The sequence below is a fragment of the Pieris brassicae genome, chromosome 1, assembly GCF_905147105.1.
Source record: "Pieris brassicae chromosome 1, ilPieBrab1.1, whole genome shotgun sequence".
Taxonomy (NCBI): domain Eukaryota; kingdom Metazoa; phylum Arthropoda; class Insecta; order Lepidoptera; family Pieridae; genus Pieris; species Pieris brassicae.
In genome coordinates, this window is record NC_059665.1 from 18863652 (window position 1) to 18891118 (window position 27467).

A 27467-nucleotide genomic window follows, 5' to 3' on the forward strand; every position below is an offset into this window, starting at 1 on the left:
CTATAAAAAAGAAATGTCTGCTAACACAGCATATACAAAGTTATGCAAATTCTGACATTAAACTGGTCGTCCCCCCAGACTCCGCTCAACACCCATCGCATTATGAATAATGTTTTTCGTTACAGCTGTGAAAAAGCGTCATTTTCCATGATAAATATAATGACATACATTAAATGACAATACTTTAAATTTAGCGCCAAAGATTGTTAAAATAAACAGTATTTAAGATAAATGATTGCATATTACATACAAAATATATGATGCGTTTTTAATTTATTAATTTGCCATCTTTCATTACTCAAAAGCGGGTTATGAATACCCGAGGTCAAGTAGTTTCACATACTCAAACCCAAAAGTTCGCGCTAAAACTATCCAGTGATGCCTAAAGAACTTTTATATATATGCATATTATGCAATCAAATTAAACTAATTAATTAAAAAATAACTCATAATGTAATCTATAACAGAACAAAAAGCGAAATTGGTACCGACTGAAGAAAAATCTAATAATTGGTAAAAGAATCACAATAAACAATTTTTTATATGACAAGCACTTATAGGCAAACATGACATTCCTACACGAAGAATAGACAAATATCAAAACAAAAGAATTATTTAACAAAACAATTGAAATTACAAAAACTAAACGAAAATCGATATTGAAGTTTGAAGGGAGCAACTATGAATATATATCCATATCAGAGCTCGTTTATCAGAAGCTCTAACCAAAACGCGTTCTTCGGAAAGGAGGGACAAATGGAATGATGGGATGCCTGGGGTATCTAGAGGGTACACGAAATTTAAATTTTGATAAAAGGTTAGAGCAATCAACCTGATTGTTAAATAGGTTAAATGCAATCGATACATGAATTAATTTTCTATGATTCTCCAATGACAACATCGTAAAGTGCGCGGTTTCGTAAGTTGGCAACTTTTTTTTCCAGATGCCACTGGAGAAACGCGTTTCCATTTGGCGAACAAGATTTAATTGTAGGATGTTTTAATAAATAGTATTTTATCTAAATTATTGTGGTTTATACAAATTATTTTAAAAAGTATGAAGCAGTTTGATTATTTTAAGTATTTTCTGATATAAAACAGATTTAATGCGTTTTAATAAAATAGGACCAGCAATTTCATTCCCGGGATATATTATTCTCATCCGCTAAGATCTCATAACAAACCTTTGTTCGATCAATAGAAATGGATGACATTAATCTATTCTTGAGCTCCGCACGCTTGGGAATTTATAGGAAAGTATGAGCTTTAAATATCACTATTTCCTCACTGCGAACTAACGGCGATATGAATTTATCTTTGTTATGTCTAATTACTCAACTCAAGCTATTTTGATGCTTAATTACGCATTTCAATATGTAATTCGATTGGTCTTATGGTTACAAATACTTCTATATTTGAAGATTGTATGTGCTTAGAAATGCAGGAAAATACTTCACCTTTCTGTGGGGCTTACAAACCAAGTACCCGACAGAGTGTAATTAACAAAAGCGAAACCGTATTAGATACACATATATATATTATCTCAATCAGTTTGAAGCTGGGATATGAATCCTAAAGATATTCTCTCTCGTCAACGAATACTTGTTATCAGTATTTAGTACTTCATTCAAACGTAGAACTCGCATAAAAACCTTATTCATTTGTCGCAATAAACAACAGAGCAAAACAAACCTCTGTTTGCAATGTTGCAGCATAAATTAAGAAAGTTGTGCCGATCGTCGTCTGGTACGCGAACGGAAAACAATGAATTTTTCTAATTAAACAGGATTTTCTGATTCCAATTTCCCAGTGGCAATACCTTTGTTTATGAATTCCCCCTCGTTTGTATTGTTGATGCATATAAAATTGTTCTTTTTAACTTTTACGGAGATGATAATAAGCTCATTGTCGCGACGAAATATAAGGACTTTTGTCAGCAGGGGCTGGTTTGTATTTGCTATAGAAACTCATTATTATTTACTGAAAAATACAACGGTTACAAAGACACTATACTATTTTAAAGCGATACGTACATTTACCTATATGTATGGTTCTGAGAGATATGTAGGGAAAATCAGTAACACGCAAACCTTTATTTGATTTAGATTCAACTTTAGTTGTTGTATTGTAAACGTGTAAATTAATTTAGGATGAACAATGACTGGAGCTGTAAGCGATAGGTCAACAAAATTCGTCTAACTACGGTACGAGTTACCGTTAGTTAAGGCAATTACGTAAATTAAAAAAAAATATAATCGATCTTTCTGTCGCGGTAAATAGTAAAATAAATGTACAAAATTCAAAAGTTCTGTAATCGTTGATAATTTTGACATTTGAATAGGTAAATCAAAATTAAAGGAAGTTCCCAAGATTCTACGAATCCTACAAAGTTTAAAACTTTTCTCCAAGTTCCAAAATGATCATTAAAACTTTGACTTAGTCGTTGAAATAGTCCATTAAGGGTCGGAGCAATTTGTTATATAAACAAACGTTATAATTAACTGTTGATGATTTACAATTTACCCTCGTTACTGAGAACCGTTTGTTATTTTAACATTTAGCTTCGAGCCCCAGTCCATTACTATTAATATGTAGATACAGGTATTATTCATATATTTTAACAATTTACAGATCAACATGTGTATATTAGTCACCTATACAAAAGGGTGATCGCAGGAACGTGTCTACCCCTTTAGGCCAGCTCTTACTAAGTTTACACAATCGCCTTTATCATATTTGGTTATAGTTTATGCACTGAACCGATTTCCTGTTTAGGTATGCCACAAACCTAGTATTTATTATTTTATTTGATTTTTGGTCATCGTCTACATAATACTATTTCCCCATACCCTATGTCTCCCGACACGAATTACGAAAAATATATTTCTAACAATTCGTTGGAATGTTAGTACCAGGCGTTCAGAAATAAAAGGCGTTAAGAATCGCGTGCGAATACAAAGCTGTCCAATTTCCTTCTTAGCCACAAAGCGGCGCCGCGCGTTCTATTTTCGATTTCCAATCATAGTGTTTTATTTGTCTATTGAAACGTGAATTGCAAATACTAAGTATGTATAGTATGTACTATGAACTTTACCACTATACGATTACTGTACTGCTTTGCTTTAAGTAAATGTTCAGGCGCCAAAAAATAGTTTTAGCTTGCTGTTTAACTACTGTAAAGTCGAAATATTAGTATCCATTTAATTCAATACTTGTTGTTTGCAAAAGACAGGCACATTTCGGCGTCTGTTTGATTCTTGTGTTGGGCCTTTACAATTATTGTTTTGCCGTACTGAACTGACAAACAATTTATTAAGGTCGCGTTTTGGTTCATAAATGATCCATTTATTTTATTCAGTTAACATGTTATGAAAATTAATTTTTACATTTCCTACCCTATAGATTTTAATTTAAACCTAGTCATTCACGTGACCACAAGACTGGACTGAAACGGGAAATGAAAGTGTCAAATACACGCAACCAGTCCCTTGGCCAAAAGTCTATTATGACTGTTATTATAATTAAACATTTAATATACAACTAGGTATTATGAATGTTATTCTAACTTTTAACTTTTATAATCCTATATAGTTTAGATTTAGAATATTATTATTTTCTATAAAAGAAACGTTAACCAATGCAACCTACACCAGGTTGAATATCACTTACGGTAATTATGTTTAAAGAGACTTTGTATCCATAAGAGCAGTGTATCACGTTTAACACTGAAATCATGGGTTAGAATCACTGCGTACCACAGCATTTTACACTCACTCGTGAGGGAACTGGCATCCCTTAGACCGAAAAGTAAATGTGTCGGGCACACAAAGCTGAATACCTAGCCTATTAAGAAAAAAATGATCATGATACAGGAGTTTGAAACCATGTTTGAGTATCAGCATCAAGCGTATGTTTTATTTGTATACCTTCATGTAAGACCCTCCAGCCTTCTCCTCGCAGTGTCGCCGTATGTACCGCTGACAAATGTTTGACATTTTTAAAACTGAAACAAACAAAAATTGGATTAATTAACATGATGTCTTTGCAACAAGTTTTTATGTGTTCGTAAAACTCTATATAAATTTATTTCGAATAATATTGATTGACTGGTGATTTGTTCACTGTGTATGGATGATTTTGACAATCAATTCCCTTTTCTGACACAAAAATGGTTTTTTTTTATAATATTCGTAGATGGACCGTGCTATACCGATCCAGAAATTGTAATCGAGCTTGAAATTTTGTTTTTGTTTCCGGCGGTGTGGTTAGTCATCGCAAAATATTACGCGTCGCGATGAATTGATAACATTCTCTTTCAGTTTTTATTGGACTATTAAGGAATAAAAAACTAAAGTATTAAAAATTAAAACCTCCTTTTACAGTACCTGAATCAGGTATATACTTAATCGAACTGAGTATACATCGAGGAGTTCTAAACAATGTTCTAAATATAAAGCATACAATTTAGTTATTTTTAAACAATATTTCCTGCCAGCATTCATAAGTTCAAACCAAACATCCTGGTATTTCTTTTTTATACGTTAGTTGTAGTGTGATTTTGACTTTCCTTTTATTTAGTTTCCGGTGAAACATAGTCATGGCTTGGCCATGGCACAAAGTTTTTTTTAAATTTTAAAACAAATCCTCTAACAGTGAATACTGCAACCACTTCATGATATTGCTCACTAACGATTGGCCATTATATAAAATGGCTAAACGATGATTAGAATATAAATTAGACGATACAATTATAGTTAACAGTTTTACAAAACGATCAAGGCTGCTATCCAGCCACGATGTATTTTTGTCGAGTTTATTTTTTACACATAAATAAACTATTTTTTTAATACACTACTATAATAAGCTGCTGATTTTAATTATAATAAGCGCATTCCATTGTTGTATTTAAGCTTTATATTAAATTCATGATCGTAAATTGTATTTGAATATATAACTCAACGTCAAAATGTTAAATTATGTGTTGCGCTTAAGGATTCTAGTTAGCTGTCGCAATTTCCTTGTTACCAAAAATAAGTGTCATTTATAATAGGGGTAGCAATATATAGAGTGTTCAGAAAATGAAGAGTGAGTTTAATATATAAATAATTATTTATTTAAAATTACTGTTCTGTTCTGAGAACCATGCTTGCCAAAAATTTGCAACACGTATAGTTCAATAATTTAAAAAAATTATATGATATCGAATTCTTTTTAATAAAAATTGTATATTAAATCTCTTTTTAAGACACTTCTCACACGACTTCTTTGTGGAACCGGTGGAAGTATTTATAAACCAAACCAATACCACTTAGGGTACTTTAAGAGTAGAGCATATCATTCTCCTATAGGCCGGCGACCACCCATAAAGCTTTTGGTATTGCAGTTCTTTCTATTTTCCCCTATGTCCCATAAACATATATACATCTTCGGAATCATAGAGCAACTATAATAATACTTTCTAAAACCTTAAACACCCTGTCTACACCGACCGTGCGTGAATGTAGTCCTACCATAAACCGTTACGATTTACATAAAAGGATAAAAGCTTTCTCGAGATGAGCGTTTATTATACAGGGATAAACAAATTTACATTGTCGCAGTACCAAGTCACGTAATTTCATTCATCATAATGGTTATAAGGAAATAACAAGTACAATTATTAAATTGCATTTTTAAGCTTTTCTATAACAAGTAATCAAAATAGGTATTATGGTTAAAAGTTTACTAGGATTTTCGAGTGTCGATGTTGAGTTAATGACTCACATTGAAATTGATATACTTGTACGTAATCGATGTCCGGAAATCAGAATTAATATTTAATCAAAAATATTAGAAAAGGAGTGAAACCGTTAAACAAGAACAGAAGTTAAGGAAGCTTCAACAATTTTTATTATAAATCTTATTTATTTTGTAAGTCATCAGTTAGATTTCCTTTGGTTCTTTATAATAAGGCGAATTTATAACATTATTTTCAAACGTTTCGAGTGCTATTTATAATGGAACTCCTCGTTCATATATCAAATCCAAATTAATTCAAACGACAGAACACCTGCCCAAAATGAATACCGCAGGATTTGTTCATAGATATGAAACGTGCCGATTGCACTACACTCAATAATCCTTCGCCGCAAATTAAACGTATTGTGTTGCTAAAATTTAACTCAAATTGAGCTCCTCGTAAAACTTTATTGCTTTATTTCATGTACAATATTTGTTGAAAAAGCTTAGTATGTAAATGATATGTTAAAACTATAATAATTTATATATTTATGTTTCTAGGGCAATAATAACGTCACATACATATTACGTAAAATATTTAAAGATATGATATAAAGACGATAATTCAGATATTTGTCGTATCATTTACGATATTAAAAGCAAATATAATTAATTTCAGATGGAAAACAATTCAAACAGTAAATACACCAAATATTACCGGCAAATATGCAAAAGCCTTCATAAATACATCTTAGTGCTTCTGCGCAAATCCACGCGTCTGTCCGAGGTGAGGATTATGGGATTGTCCGGAGCATTTTAGGTTTGCGATTTATTTGAATTGAACCTTGCATGATCACAGATTTTATGTCTGGGGTTGTATGATTTATGTTTTGATGAACGTTCAGGTTTATGTTTTGTCTCGTATAGCTAAATTAAACAAGCCTAGGGCAGGGAATTTCGGAATTTGAGTGATTAAATTTCTTTAATATTTAATGAATATCTACAATTCTTAAATGCACTATTATTCTTGGTCCTTAACTTAATTTGTATTATTAACTGACAGTACAAACAAAATATACATAGACTTTTTATCCCCTGCGTCAAATGATAATTATTGTCTAATTTTATTTTTGGCCTAAACCCTTTAAAATCTTTTTTAAAATGGCTATATGACAATTTAAAGTTTAATATCCTAAGAAAGTAGATAAAAAAATGATAAATCAATGGCGCTACAACCTTTTTAGGTCTGGGCCTCAGATTTCTGTATCTGTTTCATGATCGTAAAACGAATAGGTGATCAGCCTTCTGTGCTTGACACACGCCGTCGACTTTTTTGGGTCTAAGGCAAGCCGGTTTCCTCACGATGTTTTCCTTGACCGTTTGAGCTAATGTGAAATGGGCACATAGAAAGAAAATCCGTTGGTGCACAGCCGGGGATAGAACCTACAACCTCAGAGATGAGAGTGGCTGTAGCCACTAGGCCAACACGATAGTAGAGATAGTACGACATAAAAGTATTGTATTTTGATATACGGGAGTCACAGATCGGGCTAAATCGTGTATCTAACACCTTAGGGTTTAAAGTTTCCTATCCTAAGAGGTAAGGTAGGACTACCTACCCGATCTGTGATGTTTGTCAAAATACAATATTTTTTTGTCGTACTGACTCTAGTTGAACTGAACGCTATGTCTATCTGAATCTTATTTTATTATATAACCGTATAATCCGACTTCATTTGTAATGACTTTATATCAAATATGATTAAGCAGTTATGTTTCCTATCATAAATAAAAACATGATTTGCACGCATTCCTTGCACGTAACTTGTGATAATTCTATAATAGCTTTGCTGTTATAATACTTAATACAAGTTTTTTTTTGTTAAAACACCCGTTTCTTTCGCCGGAACCCGTCTTAAGTTTCAATTAGATTGATTTCTGGACTTAAAAAGTATGAGTATTTGAAGTTCGTGTATTAGTACTAATTCAAACAAGGGCTAAGTAATATTTTTTTTATATAAATACATTAACCTAGTAGGCTTTAGACAATAGACGACTGTGACTTGAATGTGAAAGTATAGGACACTATTCTTATATTAAATCTTCATTATCTCATTTAGAAAAAAAAATATAAATAAATTTGCGAAAAAATAGAAGTAAACAAACGCGTCTGCAGGTGATGCGTCTCATTAGCCACTCGCATTTGTCAACGCTCCCATTTCCCAAATACACGTTTTTTATTAACGCCAATTCCTCGAACTCTAATGAGTGTAATTTTTCACCTACCGCAGGCTTTCGTTTTTCTGCTTACGCAATCAGTTACTGGTGTGTACTTTTTGCACTGTGTATGTTAACGGATTCTTTGTTTAAGTAGAATTTAGAATTGAAGTTTAAGTTATTTTGTAAACAATTATTATACAACATTTTATAAATATATATATAAATATATACAACCGGGAATTAGTATAATTGTCCTTTTTACATTATAGCTTAAAATATAACCATAACACACACTACACGGGCGTATTTTCTCAACGAATACTAAGTTATAATAAAAATCCCAGCCACATTAATATTGTATTTATTCTCTTTCTCTTTATGTCAGACCATTATGAATCGTATCGGAAACTATGTATCCTTATTAACGTCAATATATATAATACTGAAATATAGACACCAATCACACACACACACACACATAACATCTTATCTAATAGGCTATTTATAAATTATTAGTTTCTTCGAAGTTGAACTTATGTGATTTCCTAAGTCCTCCATTCAAAGTGATCGGCATAGCTTTCAGTATGATTGGTTTTTTCATTCATATCTCAAGCCCTCATTTTCATTTCGAACCTCGACACATTTGCACCCCTACATCTGCACTAATGTTCGAAACATCACATTTTTCATATGAATTCCTCCTGATATTTCTGAGACGTCATTTGACGTTGAGAGCTTTTATACTTAAGCTATGAACGCTCGAATGTCGAATATATGAAAAAGATTTATTTTTCGAAAGAATTCTTTCTTACGGCTTTCATATTTTTTATTTAATATAAAGTTCAATTGAACGCCTACCCGGCAAGCAACTATTAACTTTTTGTTTTTAAAAAAATTACTGTTCTTGCCCTATTTTTCGGAACTCTTTTTTTCGAGCCATGGTGACTAAATTTTCGTCGCAATTATAAAAAACATCTACTTACTCAACTAAAATCTCACGTAATATAGTTTTTAATCCGCCCAAAATATTTATTAATCTACTTCTTAACAATTATTCTTATTTTTCTTTCTTTTTTCTTATTTGCTTACACTGTTAACTTTTACTATTATTATTTGTTTCTACTGAGTATTAGATTCTTATTTGTTTTTTTTACGACTGACGCGCAAACTAGCTGCTGTGGTCTCTGGCAGAATGACCAGCGCTGTGGAACAACTCTGCTCCTCAGCATAATGGTGAGCCAGGTCCAATTACAATTACAGCCACAGCACACACGCATTACACAATTAAACCTTTTTCTTAAAAAAAAAGGTTATCTCTATTATTATATTGATTATTGTTATTTTATGTGTTTCTATGTGTGTGTTTTGTTGGAAATAAATATTATGTTATGTAAATATTAACGCTTGAGTAATGCTTTGTACTTTTTACAAAGCATCTTTGAGCATTTAAGCATTTTTGACGATCTACAATCACGCCAATCAAGACCAGGATTTCTCACCATCAGTCAAAGTAAACCTGGAGAAGCAAATCCCATCTTGATAACTACTCCATCCATCAGGTAACATTTTCCAATAGCTAAGTCAATGATTGATGCTTTCTTTAGATGTGAATTGGATAACAACGTCAATACGTTCCTTTAATTTCTAGTACTTCTTGTACTTACTTACTAAAGTACTTTAAAAGTATTAAACTCTGTGTAAATTGTTTGTAACAAAGATCTCACAGAACATTCTGGAACCATTCTAGAATTATTTCATATACATATTTGAAGCAAATGTATATTAATGTAAAATTCTATTAATTGTATATTTATATGCTTTATAACGACAAAAGGATAAGGTGTTTCCTGACACTATATATAATAAAGATTAGGTAATCATTAATAATTATAACAGTGAAGAACATGCGCTTCATATTTGGACATAAGATATAACTCAACATATTATATGCCTGATTTAATTATAATGATTATAATGATTAACGAATTTTAAAATGTTGACTATTTAACAAATATTATTTGACATTATAAGTATATAATAGTTACAGTTTAGTACAATTACCAATTCCATTAATCAAATACTATCCCGACAACTATAAAGGCAACCATTGTAATAGTCTAATACTTTTTTCACCTTACGTGAGGAATTTAAGCCATAAAATAAGAGGGAAGCGAAATGGGTAAGGAATACACCTGAACCGGAATATCGCGGTACAAACCGTAAATCTGATGCCGCGAAATAAATAATTTAAAACCAATAAAACTGGCCTTTTACGGAAGGTGAGTTAAATTCAGTAGATTCATCTCAGCGAACGCAATTTATAATATATTTGTAGTTTATTTTGTATTTATTTTAGTCATTACTTTGTGAAATACATTTTTTACAATTCACAAACATAAACACTATGCAGTCGATAAAAAATATAATACCTATTAATTAGATTTTTTATTATATTGCTATACAGCGGTCGGGATACAGTTTTATTCAATTCAAACGAGCGTAATGTGCGTATATGTGTATATTACAGTGACAATCATTTATTAAAACCTAAACATAACAATCAAATACATATACAGTATTTACAAATTTCTTAACCTACATAAATAATAATTAAATTATTAATTAAATTTATTAAAATGGAAGCCATGTTGTCCAAGGCTTACTTATTTCAAAGCCACAGGGATACTTATATGTGTAAGTTGTTATAACAAAAACATCCCTAACAATGTGCATCCTCCGCGAAGGAATTTGCAATATGACAATCATAACAATGAAATTACTGCAATAGTCAACTATCTGTGACTATGACCATTGTGTATCAAATTATCCTACCCCTCCAAGGCAATTTTATAAAACAAGGCATTTTCATCAAGCGGCTTATTGTATCTTTTGATTCGGAGCCATGTCTGAGAGTCTAGAATTTCTTCTTGTGTTGGGAATTTTACTGTCTTCAACCGAATCCAATCCTATTACGAATACCGATTTCAACGAACACATCAGGGAATTTTCTTTGAAGGATAATGTAAGTTATAGTTTACGTATTTTGTATAAACCAAAGATTTTGTGTGGTTTTATTATTCTATGCATGGAAATAGCTTAATATTTAACTTTTACTTGCCTGAAAAGAGTATGCAGTGTTTTAGCGTGTGACTCTCATCCCTGAGGTCGTAGGAACCCCGTCTGTGCTCCGATGGACTTTATATGTGCGCTTTAACACTCGCTAGTACGGTAAAGGAAAACATCGTTAGAAACCCGACAAACATTAGACTCAAAAATTCACATCAGTTTTTTTTTGCTTGAAAAGATAACTGGACCATAGAGAGTCTCCTAAATGCTACTAATAACCGAATACATACATACATTTTCAAAATTCAAAAAATTCTTTGTCATATTCTTTGTCAAATGCGTTTGTCCCAAATTTGTAGTCAAAAAAACAGACGTTTGCTGTGACACAATCAATAGAGTCGGTCATTTAAGGGTTATCTTCTTTGAAATATTAAAGGATAGCAGGATTAATAATCCAGGACTTGTTATATATTTGTAGTTATTCAAACTCAAACTCAAAATAACTTAATTCATAAAGGTAAACAAATACACATGTGAACGGCAGAAGTTAAATTAATTATAAATTTTGTTCGCAAGTCAGGGGCGTAAAGCGGGCAAGAACTGGCAAGAACTGGCATGAAACTTTCCGCCACTCTTTTTAATCGCTAAGTTTTGAGTCATACAAATTCTTTGAGTTCAAAGAATTTTTGCTCCAGTTGGAGCAAATCAATTCCAAGGATTAGGGTAATTTAAATATTCCAAATATTTCTTTTTATAAAAGGCTTCATAGACTAATTTACGTTTAACTAAGGAATTGAATTTTGTAAAAACAAATACCATATAAGGATATCTTCTGGAGCCTATTTAGTCGTACACTCAGATTAGTTCTGTTTCGAGTATTATACTGGTGAAAAATATATATTTTAATATAAGAGTATAGTTGAGTGATATTACGATCTTATTTCAGAATTCTACAAATGATAAGGCATTGCATAAAGAGGGGTTAGGACGCTATGCTAATTTTCCTCTAAATAATCCTGGGACCATTAAGGTGAGATTTCTGGTTACTTTGATGTTACATAAATCGAATATATCCCTACTTATGAAGAGTACTTATGAGAGTTCGCACATTTGAGTTCATTAATAATGTAGATTTGCTAAAACTGTTTCTTGATATTGCGTATTATCTGTGATATCACCATAAATTATTTTTTATTGCTATGGTTTTTTTAATACTCCAAATAAGACTTTAACAAAGGCGAAGATTATTGTACCTTTATAAGTAGGTACTTATAAATAGGTATTTATTTTTATTATTTGTAAAATCATAAGCAGTCTGTGGCTATAATAGTATGAGGGTGGCAAATCCGTGCGCTGTTCTGTAGACCTCTCATATTTTTCTTCACGCGCATATAAATCACATCCTCGTATCTTTGAGCTATAACAAAGTACGTTCTATAACGCATGGTCATATTTCGTTGAAATTGAAACCCTAATAAATTATTTATTACTTATATTAAATAGCTTCACACTTCTACCATCGAAACGTATGAGAGAGTGAACACTGACCCTTCTCAAAACCGAAACAAATATTCTCTAATTAAATGTGGACAAATATATATTATGAATTTATTTACCATATTACATGAAATTATAATTGCGTCGAATAGAAATACAAGGTAGGTGGGAATATCATGGCCCACATTCCTGATAACTTGTCGGAACGGAAACGTGAGTCAGTGCTCACTAGCCGATATATTTTTTACGACATATCAATTATAATATATATAATAATATATACGAGCTTACCACTATATATTGCATACTATGTCTGCCTGGTTTCTGTTGTTAAAAAGTTTTGATATGTAACATTATAGGTTTATATCATCAATAATATCATCATTTATATACCCTGACACGTAACTATAATATAGTAGTCCAGGTTATGACTGGCCATGGCTGGTTTAGCCCTGTCATGTACAAAGTGGTGCATCGGAGGCCAAGCCCGTTAGTACAATTTAACTGTATATTTTCGGTAAAAAATGACGATACATTTTGATGAATTGGCTTATAAACTTTAAAGATGATTTCAGTCGTATTAAAAAACACATAAATATGCAACATTTTAATCGAAATTTAAGGCAATGTGTTGCATTCATAGATTTTAATATCTTCTGGGTCTATATAGTGTATCGAAAAAGTTAAAAGAGACAAAATCCTGCCTCCATATGGAACACATTTGATTGTAATTTCGCATAAAGGCTTCGAATATTGTTTTGCTGTGATATAGTATTATCAGGGACTCCTTTTAGTACTGTTACTGGCCCTAAATACTGTTTTTTTTTATTAACTTCTTAATTATTTGAATTTGGAACACGTATATTATTGTAAAAGCTTCATTATCAAATAACAATATGGAATGGGGTATTAAAGAAAATGGGATTGCAGTGACCGTCTTACACAATGTGGGTATGGAGCCATTGGTCATATTCCAGACACTTCAAAAGCTTGGTATGAATGTTCGTATATCGTACCAACAGATACAACGACACTTCGTCTGTCGAACACCAGAAAAGATCGGGACGGCAGCTTGCTGTTAGAACTACAAAGGCTGTTAATGCTGTTTAAGCCAGAATTTGTCGAAACCCCATTAGGAAGCAAAAACCTTATCGTGAGAAATGAAGATTCCCGGTAGGACTCTGTCGCGTATTATAAAACAATATTTGAAGCTCGGTGCTTATCGTCGATGTACAGGATATAATACCCTAAATCAATCTTTACAATAATAGAAGGTGGATCGATCAATCGCCTTCAGTCGCGATACGAAGGTGAAAAGCACAGAATTTTGTCTTTACCGATAACAAAAAATTTGACGATTGAAGAACTTTACAATGAGCAAAATGGTAAAGTTTACGCTCACAGTTTTAAAGAAGCTGCTGAAGTGGTTGAATAGGGACAAAGTGGTAATCATCTTGTGTTAGCGATGGTTTAGTGGAGCGTGTCTTATCAAGGAGTCCTCCACCCAAAGTGTATCAAGATACCGTGTTGGATCATGTTGTGAAACCTCACAGCAATACTTTATTAAAATATATTATATAGATAGATAGATATATATAGATTCTGCACTAGGTCACAAGGCACGAACTACCCAAGACCAAAGTTCTGGACTTTATAAGAGCTGAAGACTGACCCCTATGTAGCCAAGACTTCGACCCATTAGACTTCAAATTATGGTCAATTTAAGAGGACATCTGTTCTTAACGACACGAGGACATTGAGTCTCTTGAAAAATTTTTGGAGCAAGCAGTGCTGAAATTTCCATTGGAAAATTAGTGGGTAAATCCGTGGCCAAACAGATTAAGGACCTGTATAAAAGCCAAAGGTGGCAATTCCGAATATAATATTTTTTTTATATTTTGCTGAGAGTTTAAAAAATATGTAGGTATATTTATAATATTACATTACTTCATTAAAAAATCATTTTCATTTGTAACAGAACTTATGGCTGGTACTAGGTACATATTACGAGGACATATATTACATTCCGTAACGTTAACAATATTTTTTTTATTCTGAATAATTAATTTTGGTATCAAAGGATGGATAGCAAGCGTTTGTATATACAATGGTGAAGAACAAGTAGGTCCTAAGGTAATTCCCACCTTGTTCCACTCCCATCGTAATGGGCCCAAAATTGCTGGCGGCATTCCTCAGAATAGGCTCCCATGACCAGTGTATTGTGGTGTAAAAGATTTCCCAGAGACCTCCCGAAGGATAATTAACCTATCAACCCGCGACTTCAAAATACAGCCAATTAAATTACTCAAATTATTATAATTATTAATAAGGTCCGAAAAAAAATACAAAAGCTATCCTGGCTTGTGTGACGACTTATATCGAAAAAACTGTGTTAGTATAGTTTATAGCTATAAATTTGAAGTCTGAATTTGGGATATCAAATGTCTTGCTCCTATTAGATGAATTATTAGTATAGGATTATATTATACATGATGTCAATTAGGTAAGCTAATACAAATATAAGCATATCCAACATTAGATTTTAAAATTGATAATTTTATTATTTTTTCTCTCTTTCCCTTTTCATTCGATTTATTGCAACTTTTGGCAATTTTCGAATCCCTATGTTAAGTTTTCTTTATTTGTTAACACAAATACACATACATAATATAGAACTGAGTATGACTCACTGGTACTCTCCCGTGATTCATTAATTATCGACTGACTCGGAAATAACTGTCTAACAGGTGACTGTACGTAGAATTACCGAATATTTTAATTCTGAGTTTGAATAAGAATTATTTGTTATCAAAATAAGATTATATTGCAACACAAGTCTAAAATCATCGCCTTTAATTTGTTTACCTACTAAAGTGAAGCATTGAAAATTGCTTCATAGCGTAACAAATTTCCGTATTATTTTTTCGCAAAGAATTTTAGCAAGTATGGAAGTTTATTTTCAAGTCAAAACTATTGTCACTCCGAAAATCGAACTAAGGGCCGCCTTAGCCTTGAATATTATTAAGCAACCTAGCCATGGGAATAGCACTAATACGACTCACTCACTCACTCACGAAATCATAGTTCAAATATGAGTTATGTAGTAATTTAGAAAACTTTAGTATACGCTACTTCTGGAATTATTGGCTATTTAAAGATTAAACTAAAGACGTAGTCTGTTCCACAAGCCCTAATACCATAAACACAGCTTCAATCGGAAAAGAAACATTAAGGGCCGTGAGAAAAAAGTTCAGTGTTCTGAAGCGTCTTGATAAAGGTCCCTAATTTAATTGACTTATGAGAAATTGAATGTCGCAATTGTTCTTAATAAAGCCATGTTTTATATCGATAATAGAAAATTCAAAACAATTCCCATTGTTTCTATAAATTAATATACCTATAGTGTACACAATAGCGATCTAGAGACTTAGAGAAGTTTTTGAACGAAACGGTGAGTTATAAAAATATATATTGTTCATTAACGATTTATTTAAATTTCAGTTCTCTGATAATGCCATAGCTGCCTCGAGTTACAGCAGAGGTTTCTCACATCATGAATATCCAGGTATAATATTATACTAAGGTAAAAGCTGTTGCTCTACCGACTGTTGGGTAAAGTTATTGTACTTCAAGTAATGCTTAACTACTGGACTTGTTTTGACGACTTGTTTATTTGTGGGTCGTAAAAACTATTAGTAGTTAGTTATATAACTTATCAGTAAATCAGCAATCATTTAAAACGTTTTAAAGTATTCCCATAAGATTCATATTGTACATGCAGTTCCATTCACTTTAAACTTACGTTATCCATGTTGTGGTCAGATCGTAGAATTGATCATTTGAGAAATGGCCAATATTATGTAATGATTTATTTAAATAGCGTGCAAAACGAGATTAATTATATTTTAATCATGTACATTGAACAAGTGGTTCGTGTAAGATCAGGTCTAATTATGACCCCAGTTGTAATTGTTTGATGCACCTAAAAGATCCGTTTATGCCTATTTTTTTCTCTGTAACTTAAAAAAAAACTGAGCACTTATCGCTTAGCTCATCAAATTTAAAGCGTAATTATGTATGTAGGACAGAGCATCCAGTGAAACCGGTATCTTATTTAATGCGAAAGACAATAATTTTGCGAAATAGCCACACTTTGCAGTGATCAACGACTTTATTTTTCGACATCTACAGTATTTTCTTTATTAGCATAATAACAGAACTGCATTGAGCACAAACTATATTTTCCGTTTGCAATAGGTAATGGAATATATGATCACGAAGAAACGCCATATTATTACGGTCAAGAATACCACAGGCCAGTTGATCATGGGATCCATAGCTTTGATCATGGAAGCCATGGCTTTGAGCATGGTTACCATGAACCACATGGCCATCATGTTGGACATTATCATCAGGTAAGTTTCAAATACAATCATAGTCTTATTATAAATTATTAGTTTATAAACTTTTACACCTCAAAATATAAGCCTTTTTAAATATTAATACCACAATTTTATTATAATAAACTGTACAACAACTCTACGTTGTTAAGGTAAACTCTGATTCATAATCAGTAAATTATATATTTATTTAACATATTTTCGGATAAAATAAGGAAACCCATACCTATATGTATTAACTGCATATGTCAGTAAAGACATAATTAATAAAAATCACAGCCGTATTAGAAAAACCTGCTGAATTGATCAAACGTTATACCTGATATTAAGCACGTGCCTATGTTTCGTCATAGTTCATTAACGAAAAGTATAAAATTAATTATAACCTAACAAAACGTTTGTGTTAAACGGTTTTTAATACCTACGAAATAGAATATTCTAATAACATTTTTTATATTTTATTTATTTTAAGTCTTTAGCAGCAAAAGCAGTTTTGTGGCCGTTAGCAGGGATTGCTCTCCTAGGGGCAGCTGCTGCCCTGGTTTCCAACCCAGTTTTACTGCAACTTGGGGTGGCCACTGGTAAAAGAAGAAGACGAGATGCAGATACAGAGCCCGACGTGGCCTTAGATTGGTTACAAAATACTCCTGGAATATGTGTCGAAGAATCGTGTATTAAAACTCAATCAGGTCAACCTAGCCAAATGCCTATCAAAAGAGTTAAGAAAAAAAGAGAAAAAAATATTGAAAGGGATTTAGACTTCATACGAATACCAATTCAAACGAATTGATTGATCAAAATATCGAATTAAACCTGGCTATTTAATATAGTTTAAAACCCGTTTTTGCAAAAAATTTAGTTCCATCCACTTGTTTATTCTAAATATAATTAAAATCTAATCAACGATTTAAAAGACTTTACTACTAACTTTATGACATGTAAACATTAAATAAAATATAGCGCTCTTAATTCTTGTATTTTTCACTAAAAGCTTACCTTGACTGCTCACCAGACATTCGTTAAAATTGTGTTACACACTACAATATCCTTGTATTAATCACAATTAATGGCCACCTAAATCACTATTACACATAAAAACAACAGAAAATCTCACAAATTATCGATAAAACTTTGTTTGTATACCGTGAAGTTGCAACGCTCAACAGAAACTGTCAAATCACAAATGCATGAAGTTGTTTGACCTTTCTCTGTGTGCGGCGTGCGTGTGCGTTGAATAACTTGCTCTCACACGTGTTTATAATCAATACATGCACTGTACTACACAATAGTATGGTTTTATTTCAATAGGTGGCTGAAGAACATGGGGAGAAATAATTTGAATATGTATTTTTAATTTAGTGATGAACTTTGTACTTTAAATTTTTAATTAAACGTAATATATTTTTATTATACAGTCTGAAATATTGCTTAGAAGTTAAATGGTTAATAAATAAAGTATATTTATTATTTAGTGGTATCTGGTGGACAGAAAAACTGTGTACAGTTTGTGTTTCCACCACACCAACTTCCTTTATATTAAGATCATTTATACAATAAATAAATAAATATTAAAATAATATTGTATGTACAGAGTTGGGCAAGTGGCTAGAGCGTGCCTCTTTCAACCTTGAGGTGTTTTACTAATGGTTGTGCATCAAGGAATGTTTCTTTCTATGTCCTCAATTTATAGTCGCTCGTACAGTGAAGGAAGAGATCCTGAGGAAACCGAAATGCCTTAGATCCAAAAATCGATTCACATAAATAGGTAATTGTAATGTTTTTTTATTAGGAATTTTCCTATTAAATACCATTACAAACAGATACAGAAATCTGAGGCTTGTATAGATATTGTATCTAACGCCACTGCTTATTATTTACTAGCAATGCAAGGGGCATCACTCTGGTCTTGATACCGATATCGTGGTAGTGAAAAGTCTACTAAGTCGGACATTAGATATACTTTTGTTATGCTAAAAGTTTTATTTTACATACTTACTTTTAGATTAGTAGATTCACACTTACATTCATCTTTTAATCAATATAAATATTTTACTTTACAACGAATATATATCTAATACATTTTTAAATTCGGAGCATCATTTACATAGAATATCCGACATTACTACATCTAAAAATGCTTTATTTGGTAATGATAGAATTTTTTTATCAGTCCCGGAATGTTTACTTGATTATTATAGATTGTGAAAAAAAATCAAAAAGCAAAACTGTCTTCTATAATATAGAGAAACAAAATTCTTTGTACAACTTCAGTGTCTTAGAACTTCCCCATATACTCGTACATACGCATACATTTGACGTAGTTATGTTTTGTGGCAGCGAAATAATTTGGAGTTCCGACTCAAGATAGGCCAACATACAATTGCCTATGGGTAAAACATTATTTTCGTAGATATTATACGTTCTATAATACCTATAGTACAAACTTCTTCACCATTAATAATTTCCACAACGCACGTGATGACAACTTTTTAAGGATATTTTTTTCACACCTTGGGTTATATTATTGCATTTTTGTTAGGGATACATACATTTGAAAATGTAATATAACCTATGTCAGTCCGAGAAAATGTAGCTTTCTAATGCTGAATTTTTTTTTTAAGTCGGTCCATTAGTTTTTATGTGAAAACATTACAAGCCTACATACGAAAACACAAATGTCTTTATAATATTAGTATAGAGAAGTACCGAATTAGTAATAATACAACATAGGGAAATATGGTGATCAAATGGAAAATGTAAATATTGTGATAAATGAAGAGCTAAAAACTAGTTTTAAAATAGAATTATTAATATTTCATTCATTAAACTCTGTAATATATATATTATAGTTGAATAATTGGGTTTTTGATTATTTTAAATAATTCAATGTACCTAAATTGTATAATATAGTATTAAAGAGCATTTTCTTTATTTCGCATGTTAAAATGATTAGTGATTTTAGCGCCATCTCTATCGAGATAAAATAATCATTCCATTGGAACGTTATGATTCTGATGCTTTAAAACATTTAATTCATATGTAATTTAAAAGGTGTCTCTAAAACCAATAAGTATTTTTAAATGCATTATAGCGCCATCTTTTTTGTTAAATAGGATTTACATACGCATAAAACGACGCATCGGTGTAGTTTTGGCGCCATACGACTGTACAATAACTCTTACAAAGTTTACAAGATGTCGCTAAAATTAATAAAAGTTAGATGTCTATAGGATATTAAAAAACCATTTAATTTATCATATTCTTTAATTATTAATTGCATACAGTGGAGCATTGTAGGCCAATGGTTGTATTAAACTTTGAATCCGAACTGAAACAAATTAGTACGTTATACTATTGAAAGAAACATACATTTATGACTTTATATTAATATTAAGACTTAGTTTCCCGACAGAAATGCACTGCATAAACAGTATTTAATACTCAGTGTCGTGCATTCAGTTATATCGTACTTCCCCAAGCGTCACAGACAAACTACACAAATTACTCGAACAGCAATCAGTGATTTCCATTATTATTCATAACGAAATTCCTACACAAAGATACACGTAAACATAAGTAACTAAATTCTTACTTTAGGAGCATTTTTGACGCCACATGTAAACAGTAATGCAGCTCTGTCACAGCCTTTCTCCCCGTCAGATACTGTTTCATTGTTCACTGAAATAAAAGAAAATTATCATTTCAATAATCACAATGAATGAAATATTCTCATAATGTTAAAACAAAAACAGTATAGGCTATAATAAAACATTTAAATGAAGTTTATATAACACGAAAGTTGTCTCTAGATGACTGATAATAAACTTGCGTGACACTAAATAAAGTTAATTTAAACGAAATTAACGCAATATAGTATTTTTGTATCTTGTATTTTTATTAAAAATAAATATCTTTAAACATAATGTGCATAGAGTTTATAAAAATATAAAGTAATCATTCGTTTGAGAGAATACTTCAGTTTAGGCAAACTTATCATATTCATAAGTTTAGTAGAGAATTTTAACTGTCAAATAAATGTCAGTCTACATTGTCTCCAAAATTTCGTATTAAAATTTAAAATATGTTGCATATTTTGGAAGATACCCCCAAAATCATTATATACCGAAAGAACACGATTTGGCCAATTCCTTTGATTTCTGTATCCTCTTTTCATCTCCTTTCTGGAGTTCTTCAGATATTTTGTATGCACTTTCCAAATCGTAAACCCCCTTATCATTCATCTGTGAAAGATGCGAAAACACTTTATTTTATTAATAAGTGATGGAAATACGCATTCCTCTACAAACCAACAATATAAGCAATTAAAAAGACGAAAAATTTATTTCAACAAGCATTATGAAATAGGCCCTTAAAAGGGTAGACTCAATGAGATTATCTTACCGTTCCTAGATCACGATAAGCACAAGCCAAAATGCATTTTATTTGAGGGTCAGTGGGTGTTTGTAGAGACGCCATAGACACCAAATCTTTCATATTTGCTTTGTATTTGGAAGCACATTGTATGATTAGTTTGGTGAATAGAGCTTTTACTTCTTCATCGGTCATTGCCTAAAAAATAGCCGAAGATAGAAAATGAGAACTAAATAGAAACTAATAAAAATGTGATATACGAGTATATTATTTTATCAGTCGGTCCGTAAACAAAAATATCGATTTCTGTTCAAATTAAGGCATTGGATTACTGTTATATCAAGAGTGAATATTAAGAAAATTATTGTTAATCCACAATTATGCACTTCTTAGTATTACTCTAAATTACTCTTTAAATTGTGATTAACCAGATAAACAAAACGTTTTAATAATGCGAATTTACAGCTTTAATAAATCACTTTAAATTAATAATAAAAATACTTACTCCACTCACAGTACCACCGCATAAAACCGAAAAAATTAAACAATACATAAAGATAGACCCCACATTGCTCAACATGGTTGTTGATTCTACCAAATCGTGTGTCGCCTTTCATTTATATATATGATTTTATCTTTATAATTACATAAATTGTTATATTTTTACTTAAAAATTAAGGATAATTGTATAAACTTTTGGTTTGGTTCAGTACGTCATACTATAAGATGAACGCACAAGCATACTATGGGTCATTTGCGCAACAAGAAGTAGTATCCAATTAGTTAAAATTCTTAAGGTTCTTAGGACACAAGAAAATAATAAACAAATGTTTTTTTTTTATAGAACAGGTGGAAAACAGACATGAGTACCTAATGTTAAGTGATACCACCCCACTGCCAGAGGGCTCGTCACTGCGTGTTGCGTTGCCGGTTGCGGTACGGACCCTAAGTCGAATTGGGTCAAGAATGCTTCAGTGACTAATTTAGATGCAATAAAAATCTCTTAAACGTATTAAAATCCAAATCAAGACTAAAATCGATCAATGATTACGTATTCTTGTAAAATAGATGAAAACTATATTCGGTCTTTTATTACGTGTTATTTAGGAATTAAAGCAAATATTTCAGAGAACTCCACGGCGCTGTAGCGGAATTGTAGTGTATAAGGTCAGTTCAATACTTCAAAGTATTAAGATAGGTTCAAGGTATGGATCAAATAAAGATTGTTATCTATAAACAAATATGTATTTCCAAAAGTACGTGCATATAAATAAATTTATGATTGCACAATTTTAAAACCCTGATCTTTAGTTTTACACTCTTTCTATCTGTTTTCTGCCCTGCTAACTGCAAATGCAGTACTTGTAAAAAAATCTTTCGGTAAACCTATTTTTAGGTATCTAAGAAATAGGTTTTTTTAATCAAATAATTTAAAAAGTCTAACTATCTAACAAAGTGTTAAAAATCGACAAAGTTTTTTAACACTTTGTTGCCCTATGAGAAAGAAGATGGTAAGTAGAACAAAATACAGCAGTTTCTCTTAGTACTACATTTTGATCTAGCATATTATTATTACCACAAACATGTGGTAATAATAATAAACAATTTTTTTACTAACTTAACAAAGTTAGTAAAAAAATTGTTTACGTATAGGTTAGCCTCTTCGATGCTGCTAAAAAGTGTCCCAAGAATATGGATTACTGCAATTATAATTAGCAGGACAGTTTACTTACAACATGAATACGGTTAGATAGAAAGTTACAAAAGTGGAGGTATTTCGTTAAATATAGTTTATATTGCATGAATATTATTGTTTCTTTGAATGAAAAGGGATGTTATACATTTTGGATTTTGATGACATCAGCCCTGTCGGAATCCTTTATAACTTGAATATGAATGAATACAATTCTCTCTCTCTCTACCTAAAAATTGAAGCCGTACTGAAAAAAAGAATAGAATTCAATAAACATTCAACAAAAGCTTTTGTGTTAGTATTCAAATAGTGTTTTTAACCTACTTTAAAAAAAGGTTATTAGGAATTTGATAATATTTGCAAATGATCTTTTTAGGTTCTGTAAGTTCGTAAGTGTATGTTTCACCTACTACTTCTACTTCTGAAGGTCAGCTACATAAGTATTATTATACTTATGCTAACGCTGGTAGCATTTCCTCGCTGTGTCGCGATACTTATTCGTTGAGCGAGGATGCACCAGCTCTGGGGTCACCAGTACTATCTACCAGGTACAACTTAAATCTTTAATTGGGGCCTGTACACTTCACCAAGAGTCTCTATTCCAAAGGGAACAAAATCGAAGTTAGAGGAAAAACTCATATATTTGTGCTGCTTATTTTTTTCCGCCTGATCTGCGGCCGCTCCGATCCAGCTGTTTACTTGTAATACGTGGGTAATACTGAAAATGTTTAGCTGGCCAGTTAGAAACATTGCTACTGGAAACTTTTTTTAATTTATTTGCCATTTGTTTTTGTGAATTGGCGGCAAATCTAAAACTACGAAAATGCGAGAATCTAACGCGAGAAAATTTTTGTTTAATGATTTATTATGACTTTCGTTGTGGGCTTACTCAACACCAAAGCTATGGTAGGCTCCGATTACCATTTCTTAATGAAGCACCATCTCGTGCCTCTATTTACAATTGATTTAAGGAGTTTAAGCGTGGACGTAGCAATCTCAATGATGATTCGCATGAGGGACATCCTTTAATAGCAACTACTGAAGATAACATCAGTAGTGTGTGACGCATGGTAGAGAGTATGCAAAATAAGAGAATGACCAATCAGCAGATACGGGCAAGCCTAGGCATTGGTATGAGTCAAGTTCAAAGGCGTCAGGAAGCTTTGTATCAGATGGATTCCCCATACTTTAACCGACAACCAGAAACACCTTCGCAAGGACTATTGTCGCCAAATGTTAGAGAAGTTCAACGGCGGTGACTCAAATGCTGTATTTGACATGACATGACACAGCGCAGTGGGTGTTTCCTTTCGAGGATCGGTCAACTAGATGGCCAAATAGATGATTGCTTCATTCTTTGGTCGGAAAGGTTATTTCGCGATAGTTGTGCTAGAAAATGGAATTGAAGTTACTGCAGTCTGGTATGTCAATCGCTGTTTGCCCGTTATGTAGGAAAAATTTCGACAGCAGCCCCCTCGAAGCAGGATCCTCTTTCACCACGACAATGCTTCAGCGTACTCCGCAAAACGGACTGTTTAATATTTTACTATGGAAGTCGCAGTGTCGAAATAATGAGTCATCTGCCATACAGTCCTGACCTGGCTCACTGTGACTTTCATTTATTTCCAAGAACTACAGATAAAATTCGAGGCATTAGTTTTACGAGCCCTTTAGATGCGATGAAAGCGTACGAAAATGGCCGTAAGGAAGAATGGGCCCACTGCTTTTCTCAGAGGTTCCACCGAATACGACGATGTGCAGAGAGGAACGCAGATTACTTCGAAAAACAAGTACAGTATTGGCAACTTACTACATAAAACCGGTTTTTCATTTTCTAAAGATTTTCAGTGTTACCTAGGTATCAATTAATCACCTCATTAGCTTTTTCACTGCTGCATTTAAAAATCAAAGCAGCTCTCTCGCAACCTTTTTCACCATCGCTAACTTCTTCGTCATTAACTGAAAGTTAAAAAAATAATACGATTCCTTAAAATAGTTTACAAAAATTTTCTTTATTGTTTCATCAGGATGTATCGTCGAACTGTGGCATTACAGCCCCAAAAATTAGGACAATATTTATTGGCTATTTAAAGATTACAGTCAAGCCGTAATATTAACTATCTATGTATATATTATAGAACAGTGTTGGCCTGGTGGCTTCAAAGTGCAACTATTATCCCTGAGGTGGTAGGGTAACATTCGCTCGAACAGTGAAGGAAGATATCGTGGGGAAACCGTCTTGCCTTAGACCCAAGAAGTCGACGACGTGTGTCAAGTACACAAGGAGGGTGATCATCTACGTGCCTATTCGATTAACAAATGATCATGAAACAGATATAGAAATCTGATACCCACACCTATCAATATCATCCATAAGAGCAATAAAAAACAATGGCGCTACAACGCTCGGTCTTGGTCGCAGTTTTCTGTTTTCTTAATTTTTTTGAAGTTATTTTTTTTCTAATGGGCAAGTAGATCAGCTTTTTGGCCATAACACAGGTTTTTAGGTCTAAGGCATGTCGGTTTTCTTACGATTTTGCTGTGTCACTAAACATGTTAGTGATCATTTTAACGCAGATAAGTTTATTATAATTATTTTATTTGATCTGATTTTTTTCTTTCTTAGCAGTTATTTTTAATAATAAGAAGAATTGCCATTCTGTCCGTCTGGACGTTTTCTATCTCTCATTTTTTTCTAAAAAGATACAAAATATATTAATTACAATAAACTAGTTCTTACCAGATTTGCAAGCGTCAGTAAACGCTTTAGCCCTTTTCAGTTGTTCTTGGTCGTCGGCTAAATAGGTTTCAGCCAGTTTGTTTGTACCCTCCACGGAAAGCTTTCCGTCGTCAGTCATCTGAAATTAAGTACTGTGTTTCTGGATTTGGGGGAAAACAATATATAGTAAAGAAATTATGTTTGAAACAGAAAAATGTATCACCAGTATATTTTTTGTTCCTAGCGTATTACATTTTGAAAACTAATATTGTTTTGGTTAAACGGATCTCTGATTTACACATCCGGTATGTTCATAATGGTGGAAATCCTAATTTGTTGTGACATTTTGGCGTGTAATTGTTTATAATAACCTTGCTCTGTATATCGTACGATACATAAAATAATTGTCACTGACCGAATAAAAACTTCATAGAGAATAAAATTTATGATTTTTACCTAAATTGCTTGTTCATTCTATTAACATTTAGCAAAAACACTTTTGTTCCAAAAGAGCGGTTTTTAGCCTATTAAAAAAAGACAACCTATTGTAAATGTACTGTAGCTTTCTTAAGAGTCCGTCAACGCACTGACGAGCCTTCTAGAATTGTGAGTGTCCATGGATGTCATGTATCAATTAACATCAAATGACTTTCGTGCCAAAAAACCAAAACAATATGGTTAGATATTAGGCTAGGTAATAATGTAAACAAATACTATTACAGTACTATATTTTAACAAAAATGTTTGATATTATGAAAGCATAGCAATAGTAGGTATATCATGAACTGACCTTAAAGACACATAAGTTTTCAATAAGACACATTAGTCACATAATTACAGTTTCCATGATTTCAAGGCAGTTAAAATTTATTTTCTATTCAGAATATTACAATGTACTCACCATACCCGCCTTCTTATAAGCACACGCGAACAAGCATTTCACGGACTCCTTGTCAGGCATTTTTAGATTTTTCAGTTGTTCAATGTCACTTTGATCGATAGGATAATCTTCCATACAACTCATTACCAATTCCGCATACTTCTGCTTAAAGGCATCCAGGGCTTCGCTCTAAAATCAAAAAGAAAGTATGAAAAATTGTGTCAGTTTTTGTACAAATCACGGACGTTGTACTTGAAGAGTCTCGTTATCAAATATTACTAAAAACTTCGACTGAAATATTAAAAACATGATAACTAAAAGGAAAAGGCCTTAAAATTAAAACCTTTCATGCCACGATCGACGTAGACGAAAATCGAACTTTTTCAAAGTCGATTGATAGCGTTGGCATGCATAATTATTTTACCAACCTTAACAAAAACCATATTTATTATAGTAAAAAAGAAAATATAATTTGGTTTATGCATCGTAAAGACTTCTAACTTTCACGATTGTAATGTGAAAATGTGTGAAATATTATAGAAATAATATTTATATAACATTGCGCCTATTATTATAATCGAATACAAAAGAAACGTATTTCACACTGATGCAATACGCGTTTATTGAAATATAGACTGTATGTGATGAGAATAAGATATACTTTTAATAAAATAAAACAAAGAGGTCATCGATGGTAATGGCTTATTATCAACATTAACAGTCCCTTAACACAGTTAATGTCCCTTAAAATGTACAGTTATTGTTAATTTGTTTATATGGTGTCAATCTATGTACGTGTTAAGCTGTTTGAAAAAACTAAAAGAACTTTGTTTATAAAAGCTTAATCATAGCTCTAGAAGTTGCTTTTTCACCTTAGCTATAAACATTGAAACCTGAAGATTA

The 27467-nt window shown here is 32.1% G+C and overlaps 3 protein-coding genes across 4 annotated transcripts in view; 1 reads left to right on the forward strand and 2 right to left on the reverse strand.

Moving 5' to 3' along the window:
- The window catches only part of LOC123706842 (protein sprint), a 171001-nt gene extending 152936 nt beyond the window's left edge, over window positions 1-18065 (reverse strand). Inside the window, exons 1-2 of one of the 2 annotated variants that reach the window (XM_045656382.1) lie at window positions 17898-18065; window positions 3927-4003 (exon numbers count right to left, since the gene is read on the reverse strand). In XM_045656382.1, the coding sequence (XP_045512338.1) occupies window positions 3927-3995 (69 nt within the window). In that variant the 5' untranslated portion in view covers window positions 3996-4003; window positions 17898-18065. Of the gene's footprint in view, window positions 1-3926; window positions 4004-17897 lie in introns of those variants that run through there. The other variant, XM_045656352.1, reaches the window with a different exon arrangement.
- On the forward strand, window positions 10155-17743 carry LOC123706867. The gene is made up of 6 exons (XM_045656422.1): window positions 10155-10217; window positions 10582-10960; window positions 11951-12034; window positions 16003-16066; window positions 16759-16916; window positions 17374-17743. Exons 2-6 carry the CDS (start codon window positions 10841-10843, stop codon window positions 17689-17691), a joined length of 744 nt encoding a protein of 247 aa, XP_045512378.1. The 5' UTR covers window positions 10155-10217; window positions 10582-10840; the 3' UTR covers window positions 17692-17743.
- Window positions 18066-20157: 2092 nt separating the features above from the next.
- On the reverse strand, window positions 20158-27081 carry LOC123706909. Its single transcript, XM_045656531.1, has 8 exons — window positions 26993-27081; window positions 26586-26753; window positions 25706-25823; window positions 24839-24924; window positions 21303-21470; window positions 21025-21142; window positions 20494-20579; window positions 20158-20229 (listed from the first exon to the last, which is right to left on the reverse strand). The coding sequence occupies exons 1-8, from the start codon at window positions 27047-27049 to the stop codon at window positions 20212-20214; spliced, it is 819 nt and encodes a 272-aa protein (XP_045512487.1). The 5' UTR covers window positions 27050-27081; the 3' UTR covers window positions 20158-20211.
- Window positions 27082-27467: the final 386 nt, after the last annotated feature.

What these genes read in the sequence shown, in the direction of transcription:
- LOC123706867 (XM_045656422.1), top strand. Translation starts at nt 10,841, where the DNA reads ATGTCTGAGAGTCTAGAATTTCTTCTTGTGTTGGGAATTTTACTGTCT. An exon ending in ATAATCCTGGGACCATTAAG is followed by an intron (nt 12,035 to 16,002) that starts GTGAGATTTCTG and finishes TTTAAATTTCAG; the next exon opens with TTCTCTGATAATGCCATAGC. An exon ending in CTCACATCATGAATATCCAG is followed by an intron (nt 16,067 to 16,758) that starts GTATAATATTAT and finishes CGTTTGCAATAG; the next exon opens with GTAATGGAATATATGATCAC.
- LOC123706909 (XM_045656531.1), bottom strand. Translation starts at nt 27,049, where the DNA reads ATGCATAAACCAAATTATATTTTCTTTTTTACTATAATAAATATGGTT. An exon ending in TACTGACGCTTGCAAATCTG is followed by an intron (nt 24,925 to 25,705) that starts GTAAGAACTAGT and finishes TTTAACTTTCAG; the next exon opens with TTAATGACGAAGAAGTTAGC. An exon ending in GCAGTGAAAAAGCTAATGAG is followed by an intron (nt 21,471 to 24,838) that starts GTGATTAATTGA and finishes GCTATTTTTTAG; the next exon opens with GCAATGACCGATGAAGAAGT.